At 27.2% G+C, this 25,691-nt stretch overlaps 2 protein-coding genes across 3 annotated transcripts in view; one reads left to right on the top strand and one right to left on the bottom strand.

Moving 5' to 3' along the window:
• The window catches only part of LOC136977016 (cleavage and polyadenylation specificity factor subunit 5-like), a 59,383-nt gene extending 50,652 nt beyond the window's left edge, over positions 1-8,731 (bottom strand). The window contains exons 1-2 of the mRNA XM_067272434.1: positions 8,690-8,731; positions 637-752 (exon numbers count right to left, since the gene is read on the bottom strand). Of these exons, the coding sequence (XP_067128535.1) occupies positions 637-752; positions 8,690-8,716 (143 nt within the window). The 5' untranslated portion in view covers positions 8,717-8,731. The remainder of the gene's footprint in view (positions 1-636; positions 753-8,689) is intronic.
• Positions 941-24,672, top strand: LOC136977014 (regulation of nuclear pre-mRNA domain-containing protein 1B). 2 transcript variants are annotated; one of them, XM_067272431.1, is made up of 8 exons: positions 941-1,215; positions 8,025-8,154; positions 12,954-13,081; positions 17,865-17,968; positions 20,011-20,137; positions 22,252-22,320; positions 23,892-24,067; positions 24,145-24,672. In XM_067272431.1, exons 1-8 carry the CDS (start codon positions 1,065-1,067, stop codon positions 24,292-24,294), a joined length of 1,035 nt encoding a protein of 344 aa, XP_067128532.1. In that variant the 5' UTR covers positions 941-1,064; the 3' UTR covers positions 24,295-24,672. The 2 variants fall into 2 exon arrangements, with proteins under 2 accessions (XP_067128532.1, XP_067128533.1); XM_067272432.1 differs by lacking the exon at positions 22,252-22,320.
• Positions 24,673-25,691: the final 1,019 nt, after the last annotated feature.

The raw sequence follows: 25,691 nt of genomic DNA on the forward strand, positions 1-25,691 counted from the left end.
GTTCTTTTTCCAGGATTGTCACAGATCTTTTCCAACTGTCATCTAGCATTATTAGGACAACTTTATCTAAAAGCTGTTCCTACAACAAAGTATATTGTTCTTTATCCACATTTTAAATGTATTTCCATCAACGGTGGAGTAAACCACACGTTTATCGCAGGTCCTGGAATTGAAGCATCCCAGTATCTTTTGGGAAGAGCTCATTTTATCCCAGATTTCATCCTCAAATACACGCCAAACCTACATACATATTAAATGATTGATACTGAGGTTCTGAATGAAGGATTTGAACCCCCCAAATTTTACTCTTTAGGGCATGGTGTACAGCTCTGATAAGAGTTGCATTTGTACCATTAAATGACCTAACAGTAACTTCTACCATGTGTTGTAAGATTGACAAGTGAAGAGAGAGATTTTGTGAGATATTCGAAATCAAATTATAACTTTGTCTTACAATTTTTAATGGAAAGTGTAGTCTAACATGCATTAATATGGAATAAATTTAGAAATTCTTCCACTTTCTACAATAAAAGCAGGATTCTCTTTCCTTTGTTAACTTCCACAATTGAAACGTCACCCTACTTTTATGTTTTAAAAAAAAGGAAAAAAAACAAATTTATTTTAAAATATACTCACAGATTAATAGTTTTAACAGCAGCTAATTGACTATTCGATAGATATTTAGACGAATATTGATTCTGTGAATTAGTTTTCGGCCATCCCGAGCTTCTTCCTCCACCGTGAGTCGCCATCTTTGAAATTTAAAAAAATCGCATATTCAATTTAAATTACACATATAAAAACTTAAACGAAATCGAAATAAATATTGATATATATTAATTAAAACTTTTAAATTTAATAAATTAATAAATATAAATTTAAAAAATAATAATAATAATAATTTGGTTTATTTTTCCGCTCGAGCATTCAGTGCGGTCTAGCCAAAATGGCGATTCTCGTTTAACAGAAAAGAGAAGGAATTTTAAATTTATATGAAAAAATAATTAAATTTTGTTTTTGTTTTACGGTAAAGTTAGCATTTATTTTATTTGTTAATATATATAATGTCCGGATTTACCGAATCTGCGTTAGAAAAGAAGCTTATAGAGCTTAATAATTCACAACAGAGTATACAAACTTTGTCTCTATGGTTGATCCATCATAGAAAACATCATAAGTCTATTGTACAAGTTTGGTTCAAAGAACTTAAAAAAGGTGGGATTTGTATGTAATAATGCAAATAGTATGTTAATAAAATACATGTGTAAAGAACAATAATGTTGTCATAATTTCATAACAATAGTTCAGTTTTGCAGGCTTCATTGGAAATTCTTTTTATTGTTAAAGTTCTTATTAAAATGATCAGATTTTCAATATAAATAATAATAATAACCGAGGAATTAGACTTGGATTCTAAGTCTGTGGTTGTTATAATAAAGGCTTAGATGATGATAAATCAATAAGATTATGACAAGATTGAATAAGGATCTATAATTCAATCATGCTGCTTTGATTATTATATATATATATATATTTTTTGAATAAATGTTGAATTTATAATAATTGAGTATGTGCACGCCGAGTTTTGGCTCTGTGGATGACCTATCGCACTTTATTGATGCAGCCAGAGAAATCGGTAAACGCTGGTTGTTTATTATGACGACTATGCGTTAAAATACGGATGGACGGTCTGTATATCCCTCTTTGGCCATTTGGGGTATACGAGCAGTTTTCTTACAAATGTTATGATTAATGATTAAATTAATTTTAAAAAAGTATTTAATGTGTCTTCAGTAGAGCCAAAAGTTAGCATTCACGTATTCAATTATTGTAATATAGGGACGAGAAGCAAATTGCCAATCGAATTTATGTCATGGAATATAGGATCGTGTTTACAGTAGAGTTGCTATTGATTCGTATATGTTGAACATAATTTAATGATATATGTAATTTAACTTTAAAATATTATTATGCATGTATAACACAAATAATCTTAACTAGTTATTTGTAATGATAAACAGTAAAAATCTTTACCAGCAAACACATTTTGTTGTGTAAAATCAAATGTTTTCAGCTCTTACAGTCTTTGTTGGGGTGTTGGAATGTTATATTTCATTAAGGTATAAATCAAATATAGTTGTTGTTTCAATTTAAATTTATAGAACAAAATACAGTGTTTTACTGTTATGCACATGTGTTCTATAGGCTCATATTTTATATTTATATAGTTTTGTTTATTCATTCATTTATATTTATTTTGTTCTGTATGTTTATGCATATAGTTTTTTTATTTTTGTGCTAAGAATTTACATTCATATTTAATTGTTAATGGTATTCCATTTAATTTTAGTTCTGCAAATTTAGATGTTAAAAACAAAATGTTTTCAGCTGCAAGAACATTTGATTTTTGTAATAAAAAATGTTGCTGTGAAAAGTTTTTACTGTTCATGTACTGTACATATAATTATAACTGTTTAAACTACTATCTCAATTATTTTTATTGTTATCAGAAGTTGTTTATACTTCCTACTATAGGAAATATATCTTTGATGAAAACATTCCATGATGAGGATGAATATAGGGACATCCTGAAAGTTTCCTTCAAATTTGTTTTATCGATGAAATTTTGGTTGGATTCAAAGTAGTTAAAATTTATCAATTAATGGATTCAAATCTGTTATCTGTTTTAATGTCCAATGTTTAATGAACATTTAAATTTATTGAAGCATAGAAATGAAGAATTTATTATGTTAATGATTGTCAAAAATATTACATACAATATTTTTACACACATAAGAACATGCTCACTTGTTTTCAGTTTTGAAAGTCATGCTTACTTTATAAGAGCATGCTCTTATATGTGCCAGCTTGTTTTGGCACTGTACTATTGTGTCAATAAAAATATAATGATATAGTAACTATTCATTGGCATCTCTGTAGTAATTATTATTAAAAATAAAAATCAAAATACAAAAATTCTTCTGATACTATAAAAGTTTTTAAAAATAGTGAGTTTTTTTAGATATTTTGTGGAGTACAGTACAGATTTTGCCTCATCTATAAGAGCATGCTTTATATGCATGGAAAGACTAAATAGAATACTTTAAATATATTATTTGAAATTTTATAAATTAATATAATAAACTAATTGATATATAATCTAAATAAAATGTATTAATGTATAACACTTATTGATTTATCATATCAAATAATGCTTTTTAGTTTGTATTCATTTATTTTTCAATGTCTGCCATCCTGGAAGGGTCATAGGGGAAGCAGTTCTAGTAGTCTTGAAATAGCCTCAATCGGTGGCATCCATATGCAGCTTAGCTGCTGGAATCTTAAGACATGACAGCCAAGTTTCCATATATGATCCATCTATCTGGTTCTTGTTCTTCCATATGGTCTGAATTCATTGGGATAGGAAAACAGGATATTTTTTAACAAGTCTTTTCAGTGACGTTCTACTTATATGTCTAAACCAACATAATTGTGATCTCTTGATATATAGAATCAGTGGCTTAGTATTGAGACTTTCTTAGATGCTGATGTTGCAAACTCTGTCAAACTTCTAAACATAGCAGATGTATTCAGGATTACATTCTTTCGGTCATTACTCAACATTCATGCCCATAGGTAAAGATTGGGACATAAACTGAGCAGAAAATTGACATCTTTGCTTTTTTCCCCTGGCTCTTTTTTCTTGAACACTACTGATTGATTTTAGTTTCTATAGTATGACACTTTCTTGACTAATTTTGGTTTCTTTCTTGCTTTCAATCACTTATGAACACAATTCTTAAATATTTAAACCTCTCCACCTGCCTCAATGTAGCTCCATTTAGCTGGAAAGTACATTGAACAGAATTTCTTGAAATTACCAACACTTCAGTCTTTGACATGCTTATTTTCATTGCAAATAACTACATATCTATCTAGTGAATTTGAGTGACTGAGCAGAACCAGGTCATCAGCAATTAATCTATTTTAAAATCTCCAAGAACAGTCTCCAGCCTGACTGCATCTATCAGTCCATTCTATGTAAGTAATGAACAGCAGCAGTGACAGAACACAAATATGGCAAAATACAACATGCACACTAAAGGGTTTCAGCTTAATATTGTTTATTTGAATACACATCTCTGAGCATGCTTACAGAGATTTAATGGCTGTTAAAAACTGTCCATTGCTATAATTTCATATTTCTGCAACACTTCCTACAACTTATCTTGAGGAATCTAGTCATATGCCTTCTTGAGATCTATGAAACAAGCACAGATCTATTTTTGCATACTCCCAGAATTTCTTAAAGATTTGGTTTGTTGTTCTGCCAAACATCATACTGCTCATCCTTGAATGAAACCTCAACTTTACCTCCTTTCTAAGCATTTAGCATAGATTTTTTTCGTGGAGTCTGAGCAGAGATGCTCCAATAGTTACAGCATTCACCCCTCTCTCCCTTTTTGAGATAAAGACTATAACCCCAGTCTATCATTGCTTTGGTATCTTTCCAGAAACTCAACAAATATGAGTTAACCAGAATGTGCCATCAGCATTCAAGACCTAAAACATTTCAGATTAAATTTCATCACTAACTGCTGCTTTACTTTGCCAGATTTAAGTGATTCATTTGTCTATTGTTATGTGCATTCAATTTATATATTCTGACTGATTATGTCAGGAAAATATTGATTAAATAAAATAAAAAGATAATATAATTTACTATAATTGTAATAGGGAAGTTGTGTCTAGATAAAGATCATTTTATGTAGGTAACGTTTATACATGATTATTACTCTATTAAATGTGATAAAGCTTTTCATTAACTCTTAAATTATATAATATATTATCATTCATTTATAATAATATTGATTAAATAATTTGATCAGATAATTCTGCAATTATCCAAAAATTGTTTCCTTTTATTAGTTGAGTTTCAATACTGAAAGGAAGACAGGAGTGAAATTTGATTGTATTTTCCTTGAATAAAATTTAAAAATACTTCAATATATTTTTAAAAATGCATATAAAATTAATCAGAAATTCGAATACATTCCAATCAAAATTAAAATAATATAAATCATATTATATTTCAACATTCAAATTTTTTAATCTCTTAATTTATAAAACAACAGTAATATCAATAAAACTATCAGTTCCAGTCTAACTTCAGCCAGGACCTGTAGTTTTCAGTGATTTTTCTTGAGCCCAGTGTTGAATATATAAATACATTGCACATACATAACAATCATCATCACAACTAGCATCTTATTAAATTTGTGATTATCATGAAATAAGCTGTTTCACATATGTTATATTAATTATATTTTAAAAACATTAAATTTATTTCTGTTAGAATTAAGCTATTTTATTAATATTTTTAATTTCTAAGTTTCGATTAATCATTGTATTTTACTCCATAGACTGCAGGCAGTCCATGGAGTAAAATACAGGATCAATGGAATGCAGTAAGCAGCCTATGCAAGTCGTGGGTGCTTGATGCCAATGACAGGGCAGGGACCTTTTAGATTTAGATACATATTCATATTTCAAACCAATATTTCAATGTTTATGGGCATATTTAAATTATTTTTGTATGATTAATTATTTACTTTGTGTCTAGTGAATTAAATTTTTGAAAGATTTGAGACTAAGTTCTATATTTCATAATTTCTTGTTTAAGTTTTTATACTGTTATATGTTTGAATAAGAGAATAAATACCATAATTTCTTGCATATAATCCACAAAAATTGCTAGGACACACAGTCTGCACTTGCTTTCAAGTTTACCTTAAACCTCAGTAAAACAATGAATTATATACAGGAAATTACAGCAGTTCTTTCATCATTAATTTATTATTGTAGTATTTTATGCATTTGTTCTTTGTGATTTTTTTTAATAATAATTTGCTTTTATTTTTGAAATTTTGAAATTTATATTAGAAAAGACTTATTTTTAATTTAAAAATGCAAATTAAGCCAAACAATCAACCAAATTATCAGACTATTATAAGGCTAAGTAAAACGATTAGCATGACTGGCAATGCAGGAATTCTGGGTTCAAGTCCCACTCCAGGCCAATTTTTTTCTTCCAGAAATTCTAAATTAAAAATTAATTTATTTTAATTATTAAAAATTTAACAAGAGATGGCAGCATAACTGTCTATCTCTATACAAATTAATTAGTTTCTAATCATATACTTAGCCTGATAATTTGACAGATTACTTGATATAACTGTAAAATTGGGTTTAGGGATGATAAAAATTCAAGATAATTGATTCAGTTAATTATAAATAGAAGAAATTAGGTGTGTATTTTTGTGTGTAATGAAGGAATTAGATATTCATAGAAAAGTTTAGTATAATTAATAGAAATATAATAAATTCTACTGTCAAAAATTATTTATATTAATTCCATTATTTACTTTATATATTTACAAAATTTATAAGGTAATGCACAAAAGCAGAAATTCAACTTAAAACATTACAAAGAATATTATACTGACTTAAATAACATTATTATGCATTTATGATTTTGTGTTAGTATCAATAAAATTTAAAGGGAAAATAAGTCACTTGTGAAATTATAATTTTTAAATCCTATTTTATTGAAATTATTTCTTATTAAATGTACTGACATTTAAATATTGAATAGAATCTTGTTTGTAATAATTCTAAATGATAAGAAATAAAGTAAAAAAAAATAATTATAATTTGAATTAAATTATATAATATGATCAACCCAAATTTTACATTCATTAATATACCAATCTTTACAAAATTATATAAATATTTTATTCAGAAATGGATATTCGAGTATAAAAATGAGGAAATTTGTTTAATTATATTGATTATAAGTTGTAAAATTTATTGAAATTTTTATGATGAATACAATGGAAGACACAAATTGATTTTCTAAACTAATCTCTTTCAAACTGGCATTTTTTTCTTTTGTTTTTTTAATTTTAAACAAATATTTTTTGATTTATTAGACTAGCTTTTAATATAACATAAAACAAAAATTAACAATCCAGAATATTAGAATACTCAAAAAATAAATATCGAATACAAAAGTTTTAACAGTTGAATGTAATTATAAATGTATAATAGTTAATAAGAACAAATAAAAATTTCTGAAATATAACTTTTTTCTTAAGAAAAACTTTTATGCTCTGCTGCTTAAGCATCTATGCATAACTTGTTTTTTTTATTATTTTATTTGATATATTTCAGAAATTCAGCCAAATGTAAATCATTAACTACTTTTAATAACTTACAAGTTAGTCTTGTTCTATTTTACCTCACCTGTGAAATTAAATAAACTATAGCATATGTCTCTGTTTTTGTGTATCTTGATCTTCAGCTCTGAACTTTAGTATAAATATATAAATTTACATATGATTATTTCTGTTGTGTTTTTTTTATATGCTAGGATTAAATAAACTTTTGATTTTTATTTTTTTACTATGACTTTTTATAGAAGAGAATTTTCTCATATATTTACTATAATATCCGTCTCTATGTAGCACATTATTCCATTTTCATGCCTGTCTTTTTTCTGCGTTAAAATGAAATAATTCTCTACGTTGAGATCAACAAATAATGCAATATAGTTTCAGAAGTATAAGATATTTTGTAATAATCAAACATTAAAATAGAAGAAATATGCTTATTCTTTATCTATATTAAGTAATTCGTAACATTAATTAAATATTTTTGTTTCAGCTTGACAGCTGTAGTAAGTCCTCAAATAGGTAGTACAGTAGGAAGAATAAAACTTCATTGTATAAACATACTTTTATATCTATACATATATAATATTATTAATAAAAAAAATTCAAATTCAGACTAATGCATTTATAAATTGAATTCACATATGAATTAAATATTTGTATTTACAATTAGATTTTTTCAACTTTAAAGTATTATGTATACAGTATTATATATATATTGTGTGAAGAATACATAATTCTACTGGATAGATTTGATACTAATATATATATTTTTTTCTTATTCCTTTATAGCAAAACCTAATCGAAGACTTACTTTTGTATATTTGGCAAATGATGTAATTCAAAACAGTAAGAAGAAAGGACCTGAATTTTCTAAAGAGTTTTCAACTATTTTAAGTAAAGCATTCCAACATATTTCACCGTGAGTTGTTCATTCATTTATTAAATTATTAAAACAGTTAATTTTTTACTTTAAAACTAAAAGAAATTTTTAAAAATCTATCTTGAAATCTAGAGTTTTTGTTTTTTTGTTTTTTTTTTAATATATAAAATTGAGGAAACATAAATGAAATTTTATAAACAAAATTTTGAAATGAAGTTCAATAATGTATTTTACTTCAAACTCACTAAAATAAACACGCATAACAGACTTTATAAGTCAAATAGTTTATTTTGATCTGAAGTATTTCATTAAATTTAAAACTATATTTTAAATTTGTTTTTCAAATGAACATTTTGTTCTTTTCGTACTGATCTGAGCAATACTGGCTCAATAGTAATTTGCATTGATTCTTGTCCCCCTACTTCCAAACAGTTGCCAGTAGAGAACACTTTCAATGCTGACACTCTTCTACAAACTGTTTATAAACAACTTTAAAGTACATTTATCAGTATTTATTGTATTTGGCTTATTGTTTTTGTTTATTTGTTTCTCTTGGACATTTTTGATTACTCACTTTGCCGCACCTTGTCACCTCACTCATCCGGCTGGCCTTGGATCCGAGCATAAAACTGTAAAGTATCAAAAAATGTTTAATTAAAACAAAATGATTTTATTAATAAAAACCTAATTTAATAAATATAAAAATTTCCAAGGAAAGAAAGATGATAGCTATTTAACTTATTATTTTTTAATAAAATTTAATGTCGAACATTAATGATATTTTTATAATGAATATCTTTTATTCTAATAAATATTAGTTTTGTTACGTTTAAAAAATTTCATTATCAAGCATTGTATCTAAAGATATTGAGTGACCGAAATAGCAAAAATCAAACTACAAAGCTTCTAAAATATTTCTATTCAACATAAAACAACTTGTGCTTTAGTCTTAATGATAGTCTTTTTTTTTAAATTAAAAATAGGATAATTATAATTACAAATAGTTCTGTTTTTACAATTGTAATTTAAATTGTATGTTAATACTAGGGACTCCACCCTGACCTCCTTTGGTGGTCTAATCCAACATTACATATCACTTTGTGACATTCTCTATTTATTTTTAAATTTATAACAATTCTTTGTAAACAATATTAGTTTTGTATATTATTTACAATTGTTTAGCAAATAATATAAATAAATAATAATGGGACCGATTTCAGCTTATAAAATATCATTCAAAAAATTCAGGATACACTGCTTGTATTATGCATATTGTGTGCTGAAGTTCGTCTGAATAAAGGTTCAAAAATATTTCTTATTTCTTTAAACTGTTGTTTCATTAATGTACAGTATTTTCTTCTCAATACTTATTAATTATGGTGATAGTTAACATAAAAATTAAGATTGAAACTTTTTAGTAGAATATAATACAGTATCAAGATTAAAAGTTAGTGTAACTTTTGACATTTATAATAAATCAGTAATATAGAATACTTTAAATATAATAAAATTTTAAAAATTTCTTTACTCTTATTATCAAATGTCTAATTAAAAAATTGAAGAACAAAGCATTGGCTGTATCATCATTAATTTTATATGTATTTCTATAATGTTGTTTGAAGATTTAAAATTGTAAATTTATACGATGATTTAGATTTAAATTGCTCTTTTACAAGTAGAAATATTGTATCTTATTGCATTTTGATTTTGATTGATTTTCTTTAAATTGAATTATATAATAAGTATCAAAATCTAGATTATATAAATTCCCAGAATTTTGGGCATATGTGTTCCTAACAGTGTGTACAACAGTTGAATGTTTAAAAGTCAAGCAATAGAGTTACATGTTATAAAGGGTTAACTTGCTGTTCTCAGAAAGCTAAAAAGAGCAATTATAACATCTCTTATTAAGATAGGAAAGTTTTACATTTGTACTGTGAATATGTTATAATGTATAAAATATTATTTATAATGTTATAATCATCAATTAAACAGAAAACAGACAATGAAATTTATTTTCACAAGTGATTTTGATATTATGGAAATAAAAACTGGCAGAAAGTGCTACTGAATGATAACTCAAACTTTCTGTTTGTCAGCTGTAAATGTGCAAAAGTCTAAATTTGGCCTATGAAATAACTATTTAGCACTAGAAAAGTATCATGTGCAAAAGAGAGAGAGGGTTATCCAAAAGTTGAGGATGCCTTTGTATTATATAAGAGATGATCTAAACTCTCATTCAGCAATGCTGCATTTATGTATATGATGTGTACTATGTTCAGAGTGATAGGAAGCCAATGTTCTAGCCTTTTGATTGATTTAAAGAATTTGTTGCAGTTAGAATTGCATGTGGAATGTGCAGTATACATATTGATGGTATTATACCAAATACATCCAAATCAGATCAACATGCCATTGTTTTATTTTTGGCTGTGGAAGAACATTGTGAGATCCTGGGCTCAATTAGTTAGTTAAATTAATTGTAACGTACAATTATGAAGTGGAAAAACCCCAGATCTCCACTTGGCATTTCCGTTGCTCTCTGATCAGAAAAACAAGACGATTGAATGTCTTTGAAAAAAGTAGCAAACTCGCTGTGTGTTTAGAGAAAGTTGTAAGATAAGTCCCAACACCTAATTATTGATAAGGAAGAATGTCAAAATTGTTTAATTTATGCGATAAAAAGAGTCGCAACACCTGGCAAAAAGTATCAACAATCCAGCAATGTCGTCGAAGTCGCATGGCCCTCGCTGACCAAACCGATGACACAGTTCGAACTTTGGACCACATCACCTGATTTTCCTCCCATGCTTAGGAGAATAAAAAGGGCACACACACAAAATTTGGGGCAGACTCACCTCGAAGAGTAGACCAACGCTCTTGTCTCTTGTCCCCCTCTGAAGGAACCTTCAAGGAAGATCCACAACTGTCTTCCTGACCGTCGAATAAACTGGATCCAAAAATAGCTAATTGTCAAATGAGGTATTATACTTAGAGCATTGTAAACTCTCTCTCTCTTAGTCGACTTAGATATAAGTTAGAGTTAATATATTGCCGATATATTTTAGTTCTTAGACATAGTATTGGATGAAATAGTGCTTGTGCATGTCTGTAATCTAGTGTATTTGGTTATTGTACACTTTACATTAGCTCATTAAATTGTTATTCTTTGTTAACTTGATCTCAGGTGAACTTACTTCGAAGAATGGTTACCCTATTGATGGACTTACCGCACCTCTCCACTTGACATATAGCCTTCCTATTTAATGGTTATTTCACATAATCATGAGTTAGGATGTGAATTACAACTATCCTAACTGGTGTCAGGAACAATCAGGAACCTGTCGATCAGGAATGAGTAGGAAAACTGTTAGATCTTGAGGACAGGTTTTCCTGATTGTTCTTGATCAACAGGTTTTCAAGATCGTTAGATTTTGAGGACAGGTTTTCCTGACACCAGATGGCTGTTTAAATATAGTTGCATCAAGATCGTTAGATCTTGAGGCAACTATATTTAAACAGCCATCCAGTGGCACTTGAGCGGTCTTCACCAGACTGACGTCAAGAAAAGGGTAAAGAGCACTAATCTCTAACCCCCGGCTTCTCACAACATAAACTGATGACTGATAGACATTCATTGTAGAATGGTGAAGATGTATATGGATGCATGTCTGTCCAAAACCACCATCATGGAATGGTGTGTGAAGTTCCATGAAGGTTATGACAATACACCCTCATATTGACAATGTCATTAAGCAGAAGTTGGATGCTTTTAGAGAATCTACCATAAAATCCAGATCTCTCTCCATGCAATTTTCAGACACCGATACATTTTCATTCCTCTGAGAAAGTCTCAGAAAGGATGACAGTTTCAATTAGATGATGATGTGAAGAGGGCTGTATTGGATTTTTTATGTATCAGCCAACCAATTTCTACCAGATGGGCATTGTTAACTTGGTTTATCAATGGGACAATTTTCTTAAAGACAGTGACAAGTTTTTATAAGTGGAATGAACCTACCAGCCCTCAAACAGAAATTTTTTGATCATTCCTTACATAATTTGTTATGTAAGTAACTTGTATAAGTGAAAACAAACATATAACAGCACTATTTAACTTGTATTGTTTAGGTATTAACATGCTGAATTACTGAGAATGTAAAAATATCAGTCATTTGCTCAGGAGAACTTGGGTTCAATAGAATGGTCCAAAATTTTTATGAGTAGGTTGGCTCAGATGTGTCAGATCTTGTCCCTCACATCTGGACAAACCAATATAGGGTATAAAAAAAAGAGACCCTTTTTGTACCATGTCCTGTGGTTATGGGACAGGATACAGAAAGAATTTAAGAAAAAATTTATGTAAATTTTTCAGTTGCTAGTTTCTCAGTAATTAGTAATTGCCAAATATAGTTTTATGTTTATACGTGTGTATTATCTATATAAATAAATATGAGACCTGACAGTTGTTACGTAAATTTGTGAAGTTTCCTGAATACAATTTTTTGGTTATGTTAAAGATATTTTGCTAATATTTTTAAAAAACAAAGACAGAATTTGATTATTTTTTAGGAATGTTGAAGAAATTTATACTTGCTATTTACATAAATTTATAGAAATATATTTCTAATTTCATATTAACTAAATATCAATATGAGAATTTGTTTGTCATAAATACATAATCGTTTTATATGTTAGATGTTTTACTTCATCTCATTGAAATTACTGAATAAAAACTTTTCATAAAGATTTTATAAGTTTAATTACATATTATTTATTATTATTAATATTCACTTTTTCATAATTTAATGAAATAATTTTTTACTTCTTTATTTTAGAGATATAGATGATAAGACGAGGCATGGTTTAGAAAGAGTTTTATCAGTTTGGGAAGACAGGAGTGTATATGAATCTAATCAAATTGAAGAATTCAGGCAAGCCTTAGCAATAAAGAAACAAACCCAAGGTTTGTTATAAACAAAACTTTTTGAAAAATATAGAATTAAGGATAGAATATTAATACATTTATTCAATAGTGATTTACACAATTTTGTATTTTAAACTTTTAAAATTTTATTTAAAATATTTGAAAAATACTTTCTACAAATTTAAAGTATTAAAACTTACAAATAGACCATTTGCTTAGATTGGAAAACATGTCATATTTATAATTTGTTTAGATAGTATTATTATATGTAAAGCATAACACTAATCATATAATTACAGTGAGATAGAACAAATGCATTGTTTGTGATACCAGTTAGACAGAATATGATTGAGAACATTATACTTGATTTATTGGTTTTTATCCAAATAATAGCTGCTCTAGAATAGTAATTAGCCACATCTACTATTCAAGAATTTCTAAAAACACAAGGAAACAATGTAAAATTAATAAATATTGTAAATTACAGTAGGTAGGTAGGTACCATATTTATGTAATAAACAAACTTTAATAGAAAAAGAAATATTAAAATTACAATATGCTATAGGTGTATTTTTTATATATTTTCTTATTACTGGTATATAGAAAGTAACAGTCATTGTAAAGAAAGCTGTCAATTATCATTTCAATTGTAATTTGCTTTAAAAATCAAATTTTCATAAATAAATTTTTAAACACTTTATTAATAATGAACAACAAATGAATATGTGCAATGGAAATAATTACCAACCTTGAATAGTAAATACAGAGAAAATATGCAGTTTAAATAATAGCCAAGACTAATATTTGAATAAAACCAGTATATATACTTACCATCTGCATTGATATGTTACTACCTTCATTGTATTTCAATTGTTCAGATAATAAATTTAAATTTAATATACTTCATAATTGTTTTAATATCAGTTCAATTAAAATATGATTTGAGTTCATCCAGTATTCTACCAGATTTATTTAATTTTTTTATTCTGATAATATGGAGTGGGATTGAATAAATTAAAATTTATATTATACATTATGATTATAGTATTAGATACAACAAAGATCTATTAATGACACACAAAAGGTTGCTATATTATTGCTGATCTTTTATGATATGATATCACATCTAAATACAGATATCTAAAAATGAAAAACTTTGGAATTTTAATACATAACAGTTTTGAACTGTTCAATAGTTTGAATCATAGTGCATTGTCTTTGTAATTGAATAATGCTGTATTAATAGAGCAAATGATTACCCAAATTGATTGTGTTCCTGAGTAAAACATTTAAATCTGCAATAACTTGATTGGTTTTAAAAAAATATACATCAAACAAAACCCGATATCATAAGTAAATACACCAACAACTGCCATAAATGATCGGGCTAAATTTTGGACATATGATTATAGAATATGATTTTAAAAAATAGCTAAGTTATTGTAATTTTTCATAATGTACTGATCAGAGGGCCAGATGGCTGAACAGTTAAAGGGTCAGACTATTGCTCTGGGGAACTCAGGAACAAATCCAGATGGATTGAAAAACCTCAGGAATTTGTTGAGGATAGTCCATTCTAGAAATGCTGGAAGTCTCTCTCATCATTCAGTCAACCCATTGTGGGCGTGACTGAATCCACAGTGGGCTTAATGAAAGTTCTCTTGGTGCTCACTAGGCAGAAAAAGTCAAAAAAAAAAAGGTGCAGACCAAATAGATTGAGTATATATTGTTAAATTAGATTATTTGAAAGTACTGAAGCATACATTGGTTTTGTTTTAGCATGTAGTTAATAGATTTATTTTCAAAATCTTTATAATTTTGTTCACTCAAAACTCATTTTTGTTCACTCAAAACTCAAAACTCAGAGTACTGTCAATGTCAATTTTTAACAGATCTTCATTTGATTTTGTATTAATTTTTCTGTAAATATTTAAACAATACTATATTGCACAGAATTTATAGTAACAGGCTCCAGAAAAATCTATAAAAGTTTGTGTAATGTAGTTTTTATTTTAGAAAAAATAAAACTCCTTTAACTAAACAGTCATTTGAAATGTGATGAAAAGCTGTACATTATCTTTTATTTCTGTAATTCTACAAGTTTCCATGATCAAACATGATTGATTTGACTGGGTGTGCAGTATCTGTACAAGACTTTGATTCATACTTTCAGACAATACTTTATGCAATTGATCAACTGATCTGTGTTATTTGCCCTCCACCTTTTTTCATAAATGGCAGCTTTGAAAATTAACCAAAAATCCTTGATTGGCTCTTCTGGCATATTTGCTGGCTTGTCCTCCTTTTCAATGAAGATGATGTTTTCTTGTCACAGATAATCAAATATGGTTTTGGTATAGTGGGACTTGCTTGATCTGGCCAGAAGACATAATCTGCTTGAGAATAGTTCTTTTGAATGCAAGGAATCAGGCAGTGTCATTTATATTCATGTAAACATCACTGAGCAATTATAGAAAAACTTGATTTTATGATTAGAGCTTGACAATCATTTTGGTCCCATTACAGTTAAAAATTTATTTTTGTTGGAAAACTGTACATTGGCAAGTGTAGAGGAAATAGCATCACTAGTATAAAATCCACTATTGTCATTAATTGTCAAGTGTAAGGGAGGTGAAGTAAGATTCATCAGCCAAAATGAAGAAATTTTCAGAGAACTTTTGCAATAACCTTCTGCACTTCATCTTTGCATATCTTTTCTGCCCAGAATCACCTACTTCTTTTGATATTTAGTATGTGTTTTTGTTTCAAAGCATCATGAAATCATTATGTAAAATGTTCAGTTTCAAGACTACAAATTGAATTAAAACCTTGTATCTATCTTCAAAGGTCCTCTTCAATCCTTTCAACTTGGCTTTCATTAGAATTTTTACTTTTCTACCACACTCCCTTCTGTTATGTACTGGTAATCCACTCTCAGAATATTGGAGAATGCATTTTGTAGTCCATTTTGAAATTTCTTCATTTGCAAAATGGTTCACAGTAACAATTTTTCTTAATTTTTTTATTTAATGTGTAAAAGTTGTACATTCTTAGGTGTAAAGCATTTTCCTTCATTACTGTTCTGAAATAAGCAGAAAATTGAATGCAGAAATAGGTTCTAGAATGTTATACAGCATTCCATGCACTTTCAAATTATAGCATATGCAGCATAATTAAAAGTTATTGGCTGTTAGCTAGAGCCTGAGATATTTTGTGCAGATTTTTACCAGACATTGCTTAGTAAAAATAATAAGTAATGGCTATGTTTCATCATTTGAAATGTTAATATCATGACTAATTATTACTGCTTGAAAAATATGAAGATTCTTTTTAATCAATGTAGTTGTAATGAACTTAATTGCATGTTCTCATGCTATCAAGTTTATTTCAAAGAATAAATCACCACCTTAAACAGCAATATAAATTCAAACTCAAATGTTTTTGGCCTAGTTTATAGACCATAGTCGGGATTTCTTTAATATCAAATTATGGAACATTCAACTGTTGTTTTAAAAAATTTTAAATATTAATTTTGAAATAATAATCAAATTTTTTATAATTTGATATTAAAGAATTGATGACGGTCTTATAATCAAGCAGTGGCAGCTTAGAATATAAACTTAACCAAAAATATTTGAGTTTGAAATTATATCACAGTTTAAGGTGGTAATTTATTCTTCAGAGCTTAGTTAATTGCTGTTTATTTTTCTAATTTGTTATCAAAGTATTCATCTTCAGAATGTTGAGATAAATATATGTAAAGTAATAGTTAATCCAACAGTAAATATCAACTGAAAGAATATTTTTTGCATTTTCCTGTATGATGCTTTATCTGTATATTTCACAAATATACTGAGTTAATAATCTATGTTTATTGCTTTAATTTAGTGATCATAATGGATGAAATCTGAAATCATAATGTGTAGATCATGGAAAATCTTATGGAATGGATACAGTTTCTACAAATATGAAAAATATTATATTTTAGTATTCTTTGTAAAGCAACTAAATTTAGATACTGGTTTTTACACATTAAAAATAATCACTGAATTTTTACTTTTATTAATGACTTGTGTTGAAACAATACTGAATAAATATATCATTGAATGTGTTAGATTTAAATTATAATTGCTGAGTTTTGAACATCTAAAAATTTAAGTTTTCAAAAGTATCCGGTGAATTTTCGCTCTTAATATGTCTCATTGTTTTAAATGTTATGAACTATTCAATACATATTTTCACACAGTTTACATTAAAAAAATTTACAACTTCACAAACTTTTTAGAGATATAAACATTTATAAATCTGACTTTTTTAGATTAATTAATACCAAATGATTGCTGGATTACATTGGGCTATATTAAAGTTATATTAATACTGTTATACTGCTACTATTTAATATAATACTATTATATTAAGCTATATTAATGCTAGTAATTACTAATTAAATGTCAAGTAATTAGGTATCACTTTGGGCCAATTCTTTTCTTTCAGAACGTTCTAAATTGCATAATGCCTACCTCTAGACCAAATTACTTGACATTTAATTAGTAATTAGTAGCATTAATATAGCTTAATATAATAGTATTATATTAAATAGTAGCAGTATAACAGTATTAATATAACTTTAATATAGCCCAATGTAATCCAGCAATCATAATATAGCCTGATGTAATCAGGCAGTCATTTGACATTAATTATTTTAGAGATGCTTTTTAGTGGATTCAGCTCTCAAACTTTCAGTGTTAATATTATAGATATTTTAATTTATAATATTTTTAATGAATTATCAGTCAATAAGAGCATTTATTAATTCATATAGAACCAGAACCACTTCCCAAAAAAAGAAAAGTAGAGTTACCAGTTGTGACTAGTCGAGACGACGAAATTCAAAGCCCAAGATCACCTCCTGGAGAACCACCTGATGTGAGTTTAAATTTTATTTGTAAAATTTACATAAAATATTAATACATTAAATTGAAATAACTATTAATAGCTATTTTTTGCAAATAATATTTTTCTTATTTCAATACACTTTTAATCTATTATTATCATGCTTACTTTTGAATTACAGTATTTTTGTCAGAGTATCAATACTTTCAAGTAGAAGAATTATTTATATTCCTATCATAAAAGCTTTAATACTCTTTCATAAAAGTTTTTAATTTTACAAAGATTTATTCTTTTACCTTAGAGATATCAAATTTTGCTGGTCATTTTCTAGTATATTATATAATTCAAGCTTAAAATACTATACCCTAAGTGTATCATTATTATAGCAAACTTTAATGAATTTTATTTTGAAGAACTCTCCTTTCTACATTCAAACAAGAGGAAATTTTTGTAAACCGATTTAAAAGTTGACACATTCAGATCAGTTCAAATTATTTTGTTTCTGAAATCAGATGAATGAATCTTGATTATTTAAGTGATGCCATAAATAACAAAATAAAAAGAAAAGTTTGAGTTTATTTTCAGCATAAAAATACAGTATTCATTATTTTAGATTAATATTTTATTTCTTTAAAATAATTCTCACCGGTAGACTGTTAATTCTTATACATTATTAATAAAACTCATAATTAAAATGTTATATTGAATAAATAGCTTGTTTTAGGAGAAATGTAAATAAAAAGTTATCTGTTTAATAGAATATTTTCATTTGTCTAAATAACCATATGATATATATTTAACTTAAAGGTTATTCAGTTGTATATATAGCAATAATCTATTGTTAAATGACTTTTATACATTTTTAATTATTGTGACAAATTTTATATACTAAAATTTTTATTGCATGACTACATGACTACATGAAACATAAAATCTTATTATTATTTTTTTTTTATCTTATTGTACTCACATTAGACAAATTAATAAAAATTTAGAAAATAAAATATAGAATAAGAAGCTAAAATTAGCAATATTTGCCAGATATAATCAGTCACTTTTATAACCACTTAAAAGGGGTTTTTTGGATGAATAAACTGAAATGTTATGTCCTTTCAATCTGACGCTCATCCGAGTTCAAGAATTACTCAGATGACCCACTGTAATTGATTTTGAACAGTACAAAATATCAGTGTAAGCTCTGTCACGGATTGTACTTTTACTGAGGAGAGATAAGTGAGAATTCCAATCCAAAATGCATTTAAATAAAATATCTGAGAATGAATCGTCTTCTGAGTAATTCTTGAACTCAGGTGAGTGTCAGATTCAAAGGACATAACATTTCAGTTTATTCATCCAAAAAACCACTTTTAATTGGTTATAAAAGTGACTGATAAAATATAACCATACTGGTCATTCATGATGCCAACTGGAGATGACTTTACGTGTCCACGGCTCTCCTTGGTTCTCAGCTGATTTATGCTTCTACCCAGCCATGAGTGACCAGTCTGTTTACAATCTAAATTAATTAATCAATTAATAGCTCTGAAAGTGAAGATCAGACAAGATCCAGATAGCATAATTGGCAATGCATCTGTACAGTAAGCTTGAATTGCTTGTAGGTTCACGTCCAAATTCTTTTCTTCCAGAAAATTCTAAATTTAAATTAAAAAATTAATTTATATCAATTTATTAAATGAATATCACGAGATGGCAGTCTAACCACCTACCTCTAGCCAAATTGTTTTATATCTGATTATTAAATTAGCCTCGATACAACAGCCTTGTTTGGCAACAGTAACACTATTATTGAAGTAGTCTTAAAATATAAACTTTTAACTTTTATTTTAAATAAAATATATGTAAATAATGTCTGTAGAGTTAATAACAGATACAATAATAATGACTTTTTAACATTTATGAAGAAATATTAATCTTACAAAAATTTTATATTCAAAATTATATTTCTTTATAATTATGCTAACCTTATTTTTGATCTCTATAAAATTTCTTTGAAAAATACAATACAAAACAATTTTAAAAGAGTAAAAATATTCATTTTTTCCTGATAAAAACAGCCAGAAGAACTTATAAAGGCTTTACAAGATTTGGAAAATTCTGCTTCTACAGATGCAGCAGTTAGAGAAAAAATTGCCAGTTTACCACCGGAAGTATCAGATTCTTCTCTACTAGGGAAAATACAAGGTAAATGATTTGATTCAACACTAACTATATGTAGTATATACTTTCCTTACAGTCTCATTATATCTTGTTAAATTTGCAATTTGATGGAAATTTAAAATACTCTGATTTTCTGTGGAAAATATACATATGTACAAATAACTCAATATTTTCTGTAAGGAAGTAACTTGAAAATTATTATTTTTTTTTGAAATTTACATTTAGATCAAATAAACTAGTGTTATCATAGTACATTGAAATTGCTGTGTTGATTAAAGTTTTGTAACCTATTTTTCTTTATAAAGTACTTACCAACTTGATTTGTATCTAAAAAACTTATTATTAGTAATAAAAAATTATTGTTATTATCTTAAGATTAAAGCCAATGGTAAACATCAACAAACCGGAAAAATCTGTAAAAACTTAAGATGAAAATTTCTGGATTTGTTGTAGATTTATTTAAAATAAATTAATAATTTCTTTACTCTGATATTTAAATCCTTAATGAATGATACAATCTCTGTCTAGTCTATGACAGCCGTTTGTACAAAGTATGAAAATCAATATGTAAGATTTGTTTTAAACTTAATCTGTTCAGTTTATATATACAGATGACTAAAAGAATTAAATTAAAATTGAAACTTTCTTTAATCTATAAAAGAAAAAAAATCATTTTAATTTGAAATTTTTTATGATGTCGGTTGTACTACTAATGTATTACTGTGGATACAACTGGTCTTGTCATTAATCTCCTAAAGTAAGTCAAAGTGGAGATGTAAACAAACAAAAGGGTGCAAAAATCTTTTATTTTGAGGAGAAAAAGATGTGATTATATATTTTTTACTAGCTAGCTACTGCTTCATCATTAAAAAAGTTTAAAATATTTGCACCAAAGAAAAAAATTAATTTTATAAAAAATTTTTAAAAATCTATATATGTTCAAAAATAATTTTTCAATGTTAAAAGAATGATGGTAACCCTTTTAAAATTTATTTTATTATTATTTTTCTTATAGTTACTTGTTCTATTTTAGTGAATTAGTCTTTACAGATTGTTCTGTATTGCCTCTATATTGTAAAAGAAGGAAATAAATAGACATGTTAAAAGTATTATGGATTAAATTTATTAACTAAAAACAAAATCATTGCTTTACTTTAGTATAATAACAATATCACAGAATAAAGATATTCATATACTAGCATGATAAACATTTATTTATTGATAGGATTCAAATATAATCAAACCTTGATTTAGCACCCTTCTAAATAGTGTCACCCTTGTAAAGTATCAATGAATATTTGTGAATGAATCTTCTTCATAAACATTAAAGAAATATTAACATTTGCGAATTACTACATATATAATTTTGTATTTTAAATGACATTGTTATTACCAGTTGCATGTCTTTCAAAATCTATAACAGTAATTTGTGTAGAGATCTCCTTACTATATAACTCTTATTGAATAATCTGAAGTACAACAGTTTAATGCAACACTTGATATAGTGCCAGTTTCAGAGATGAACAAATGATGTTGCTAAATTGAGGTTTGAATATATAACACTTCATACATGAAATGCTGTCTCCTACATTAGAGCAATCAAAGATATTTCAAGAATCAGCTAATGCAACAAATATCGCATCAATTGACTGTTACTAAATGAAAGAATTTAATTGAAAATTGAAATTCTATCATAATCAATATAAAATGAATTTATTGCAGTGCCAAGTACAGTGGAATACAGATAAATTACTTATAAATCATTGAGCATGATATATTCCAAGTTCAACCTAGAAATTGGGAATAATCAATTGTATAAATCCTAATAAATCATAAACTGTCACGTTTTTATTTGTACGATTTCAAATTATATAATTTAAAAGTTATAAACTGCTTCTAAGTTACAATTCCAGTAAGTCAGATAGAAATTCCATACAGTCAATTACTAGTCATAGATGAGTTTCATTTTCCAACTTATAAGAAAAGAGAAATTATTTATTAGTTAAAAACTATTATTAATTATATGTAATGTAGATTATTAATAAAAGAAAAAAATTATCTCGAGTTCATTATATTAGAAGAAATGTGTAATTTTATTACAAAGTTTTCTAAATCGACATCAAACTATTATTCTCCAGGCAACCAAGTTGATTTTCAAGTTTGTGAAGACCGAGGTTACAGTCTAAGCGAGCAACCGAAAATAACAAGTAATTCTCAAAAAAAGAAAAAAATTTTTACGCGTTGCAATCTAATGGGTATTTTAACTAAAATGAATAATTGCATTTCATTGTATCCTTACGAAATTAATTTTAATTAAAATATGTCATTAAATATTAATCCAATTTTATAAAAATTCTAAAACACGCACACAATTTCCAAATCATAAATGTAACTTTAGTGAAAACTACCCCCCTTTTTTTTCTTCTTAACTTCATTAAAATAAGACAGATCTGTACAAACTCACTCTGGTTTTCACTTTCATTCTCAGGAAAAACAATGAAATAGTATTGACCTTCAGTTTTAAGTTGGTTTCCTAACATAACGAAATGATGAAAGTTTTATTTATAAAAGAAATAAATCATCTTTCGGCATAGTCATCAAGCATTACACATTCACATAATGTTGAAGGCAGTTTATTCCATAGTATAATTTCTGATATGCTTCTTAGTTACATTTTTTTAATGATCCGTTTATGGATGATGTACCATACCTTGTCATGTTATCCTTGGAAATGAAATGGGCCCACCAGTAGCCAAGCAGATAAAATCACCAAACACTGGTAGTTGGTCATGGGTTCATACCTGAACAATAAGTGACTGCATGGCACTTTCTGGGTTTTCTTCACATTTATACCTAAATAGACCACTTTCCTGTATAAAGTACTCCCGGGAGGCACACACCCAAGTGTTGCATTGACTTGTTCCATCAGTCGTTCCTATCCTGGAAATGAAACTGAATTCTGAATTTATACAGATTTGTCTTAAATTTTTCCAAAGTGTAAACCTTATCATTTTTCTCTATGCTGAATTCTTGTAAAAACCAGATTGAAAAATTACATATTTTAAGTAAATTATTTTCTAACATGTATATCTGAAAGTTATTAAGTCAGAATTTTAAGACCTATATAAAAAAGTTTAAACTTTGCAATTCATGAAATTAATTAATTAAATTTTTTTAAAAAATGACAAAATTTAGTAGATTTTTTTTCCTGAAATTTGAAGTAAATATTTTATTTGATTCCTTCAAATGAAAGGTAGACTGAGATATCCAGTGCAAGTATGAGATTTATTGTACACGTAAGGATTTACACAATACACTTGTTGCAGGCAAGCGTACTGCATATTTCACAAAATGTCTACATACTGTGTGCCTTCCTTGCACGGAAACCGGACTACGGCTCTTTGTGTGTGCTTCAATGTATCCATGAGCAGCCTGACTTCACATTCTGTGCTTCAGCTCATTTCACATGTCTCAAATGACACTGAACAACTCACTCGTTCATTCAGAGGTACATCCCCTCCACCTGTACAGTGGTGCCCTACTTTCTCACATTATTGTCAGTGTTGCAACTACAGTCTACATTTCATTTGAAAGAACCAAATAAATCAAAATGAGTTGAGCTAACTAGTTTGTCTAACTAGTAGTAATATACTCTTCAACTAAAATTAAATTAGTATTTATAAACATTTGAAATGCAAAACATTTATATTACATATATATTTAATTAAATTTAATTATTTTAATAAACTTTATTATATAATTCATAACTTTCTTACAGATAAAGAAACGGCTGAAAAGCTTTCAAAACAGGTAGATGAAGCTTGTTCTTTACTGGCTGATTATAACAGTCGTCTTTCTCAGGAATTAGAAGATCGTAAAAAGGTTTCCAAGCTACTAAGTGATTTTACACATTCTCAGAAAGAAATATTAGCACAAATTGAACAAAAATTAGAGGTACTATAAAATGTTAAAAATGAAATTGTGAGTATTATTGTCGATAATCTTTAATCTGCGTATTTATTTTAATTTAGGAATATCGCGATAAATTAAGGAGGGTAACTCAAGTGCGAAACGAACTGAAATCACACCTACAGAATCTTCCAGATCTTACTCTCCTACCCAGTGTAACAGGTGGTCTGGCGCCTCTCCCTTCCGCGGGAGATCTTTTTAGTCAGCGGTGAAATCTGTTAAGCCTGTGTTCGCACACAGTAAAAATAAGAATATGTATATCGTATATGATTTATTATATACACGATAAATAGTTTTGTATAACAAGCAATGTCGTGACTAGCTATATTTGCAAATAACTGATATATAGCTTGTACAAATTGCCCTCACTCCAGCACAATGCTGCTATAAATTGCTTCTTCAACAGTCTTTCATATATTAAGTGAAAGGTTATCTTTTGATATTGTACATAGAAATTCCAAGCATATTTTCTTCTCCCGAATTCTCTAGATTTAAAATTTCAGTCTGATCCACCACGGCAAAACTGTATATGCTTTTCTTTACATGCTGACTATTGTTTCTTTGATAAAATAAAAGAAAAATAAATCCGAGAGATTTGTTTCATATTTTTAAATTCGAACGAAATGGATTTAAAAAATATCTGTTCAAAAGTTATAAATTCAAACACACTACAGCTTCTTCAGACATTTTTCTGAAAGAAAAACTAGTGAATTATATGCTATGTGGTGAAAGTTTAATACAGGGTATTAATGGAGGGAAAAATTGAATGGATTATTTTAAAATAGCTGGCTTTAAACTCTTCACACATTAGAACAATTCTTATGTTACTGTAAATAAAATTCCCAGTTTTGCCATTTTAAAATGCATCGTATGAATAAAATTAAATTTTGTACGTTTCACAAAAGTTTAAATTATTCTCTGGCAAAATGAAATATTTTGCAATTATTGCAAAAAAAAAAAATTAACAGTAATTAATTTTTGTAAAAGTTTTAAGTGTGAATGCAGATTACGAATGAATGTCATTTTATTTAAAATCCAAAGTGCTGGAATTGGAAGAAATGGATAAAAATGAGACCCTCCTTTATCAATTTTTGCAAGTACAAAAAATTTCAAAAGAGATATCTTCAATTATATATTATTATTAGATTGATTGGAATGTTATATCGTAATTTTAAAGTTGTATTTTGTGAAACTTTATTTGATTTTAAATTTTTCTCTCTCTCTTTTTTTTTTTTTCATGGATACAATCATGTTTAATTTATGAATTTATATGTATTTTTATTTTAAAAATAATTTAATAATTATTAATGTCTGTAGTTTGTGCATTTTGTGTTTTCTTTTTATATTTTGTAATTTATAACAGATTATTGTCAAAATGTTCTTCCCAAAAAAAAAGAGTATGCAAATTTAATGTTGTGCACGAGTACTTTAATCCACAGAAGAAAACCCAAAATGTCGATTCTTTCCCATTAAAATCAGTGTGATGTGTGTTGAGTTTGAAATAATTTGCAACAGTAAGTAGTATTAATTATAAAAAGTAAAATTTATTGATCATTTAATTTTAAATTTTATGTACATAGAATTCATTTATGTACAACTGTAGTATTAA

The sequence above is a fragment of the Centruroides vittatus genome, unplaced genomic scaffold (assembly GCF_030686945.1).
Source record: "Centruroides vittatus isolate TY-2023 unplaced genomic scaffold, ASM3068694v2 contig_439, whole genome shotgun sequence".
Lineage (NCBI taxonomy): Eukaryota > Metazoa > Arthropoda > Arachnida > Scorpiones > Buthidae > Centruroides > Centruroides vittatus.

Coding starts and splice junctions, on each gene's coding strand:
- LOC136977014 (XM_067272431.1), top strand. CDS start 1,065: ATGTCCGGATTTACCGAATCTGCGTTAGAAAAGAAGCTTATAGAGCTT. Junction 20,138..22,251: donor TCTACTAGGGAAAATACAAG/GTAAATGATTTG, acceptor ATTATTCTCCAG/GCAACCAAGTTGATTTTCAA. Junction 22,321..23,891: donor CGAGCAACCGAAAATAACAA/GTAATTCTCAAA, acceptor ACTTTCTTACAG/ATAAAGAAACGGCTGAAAAG.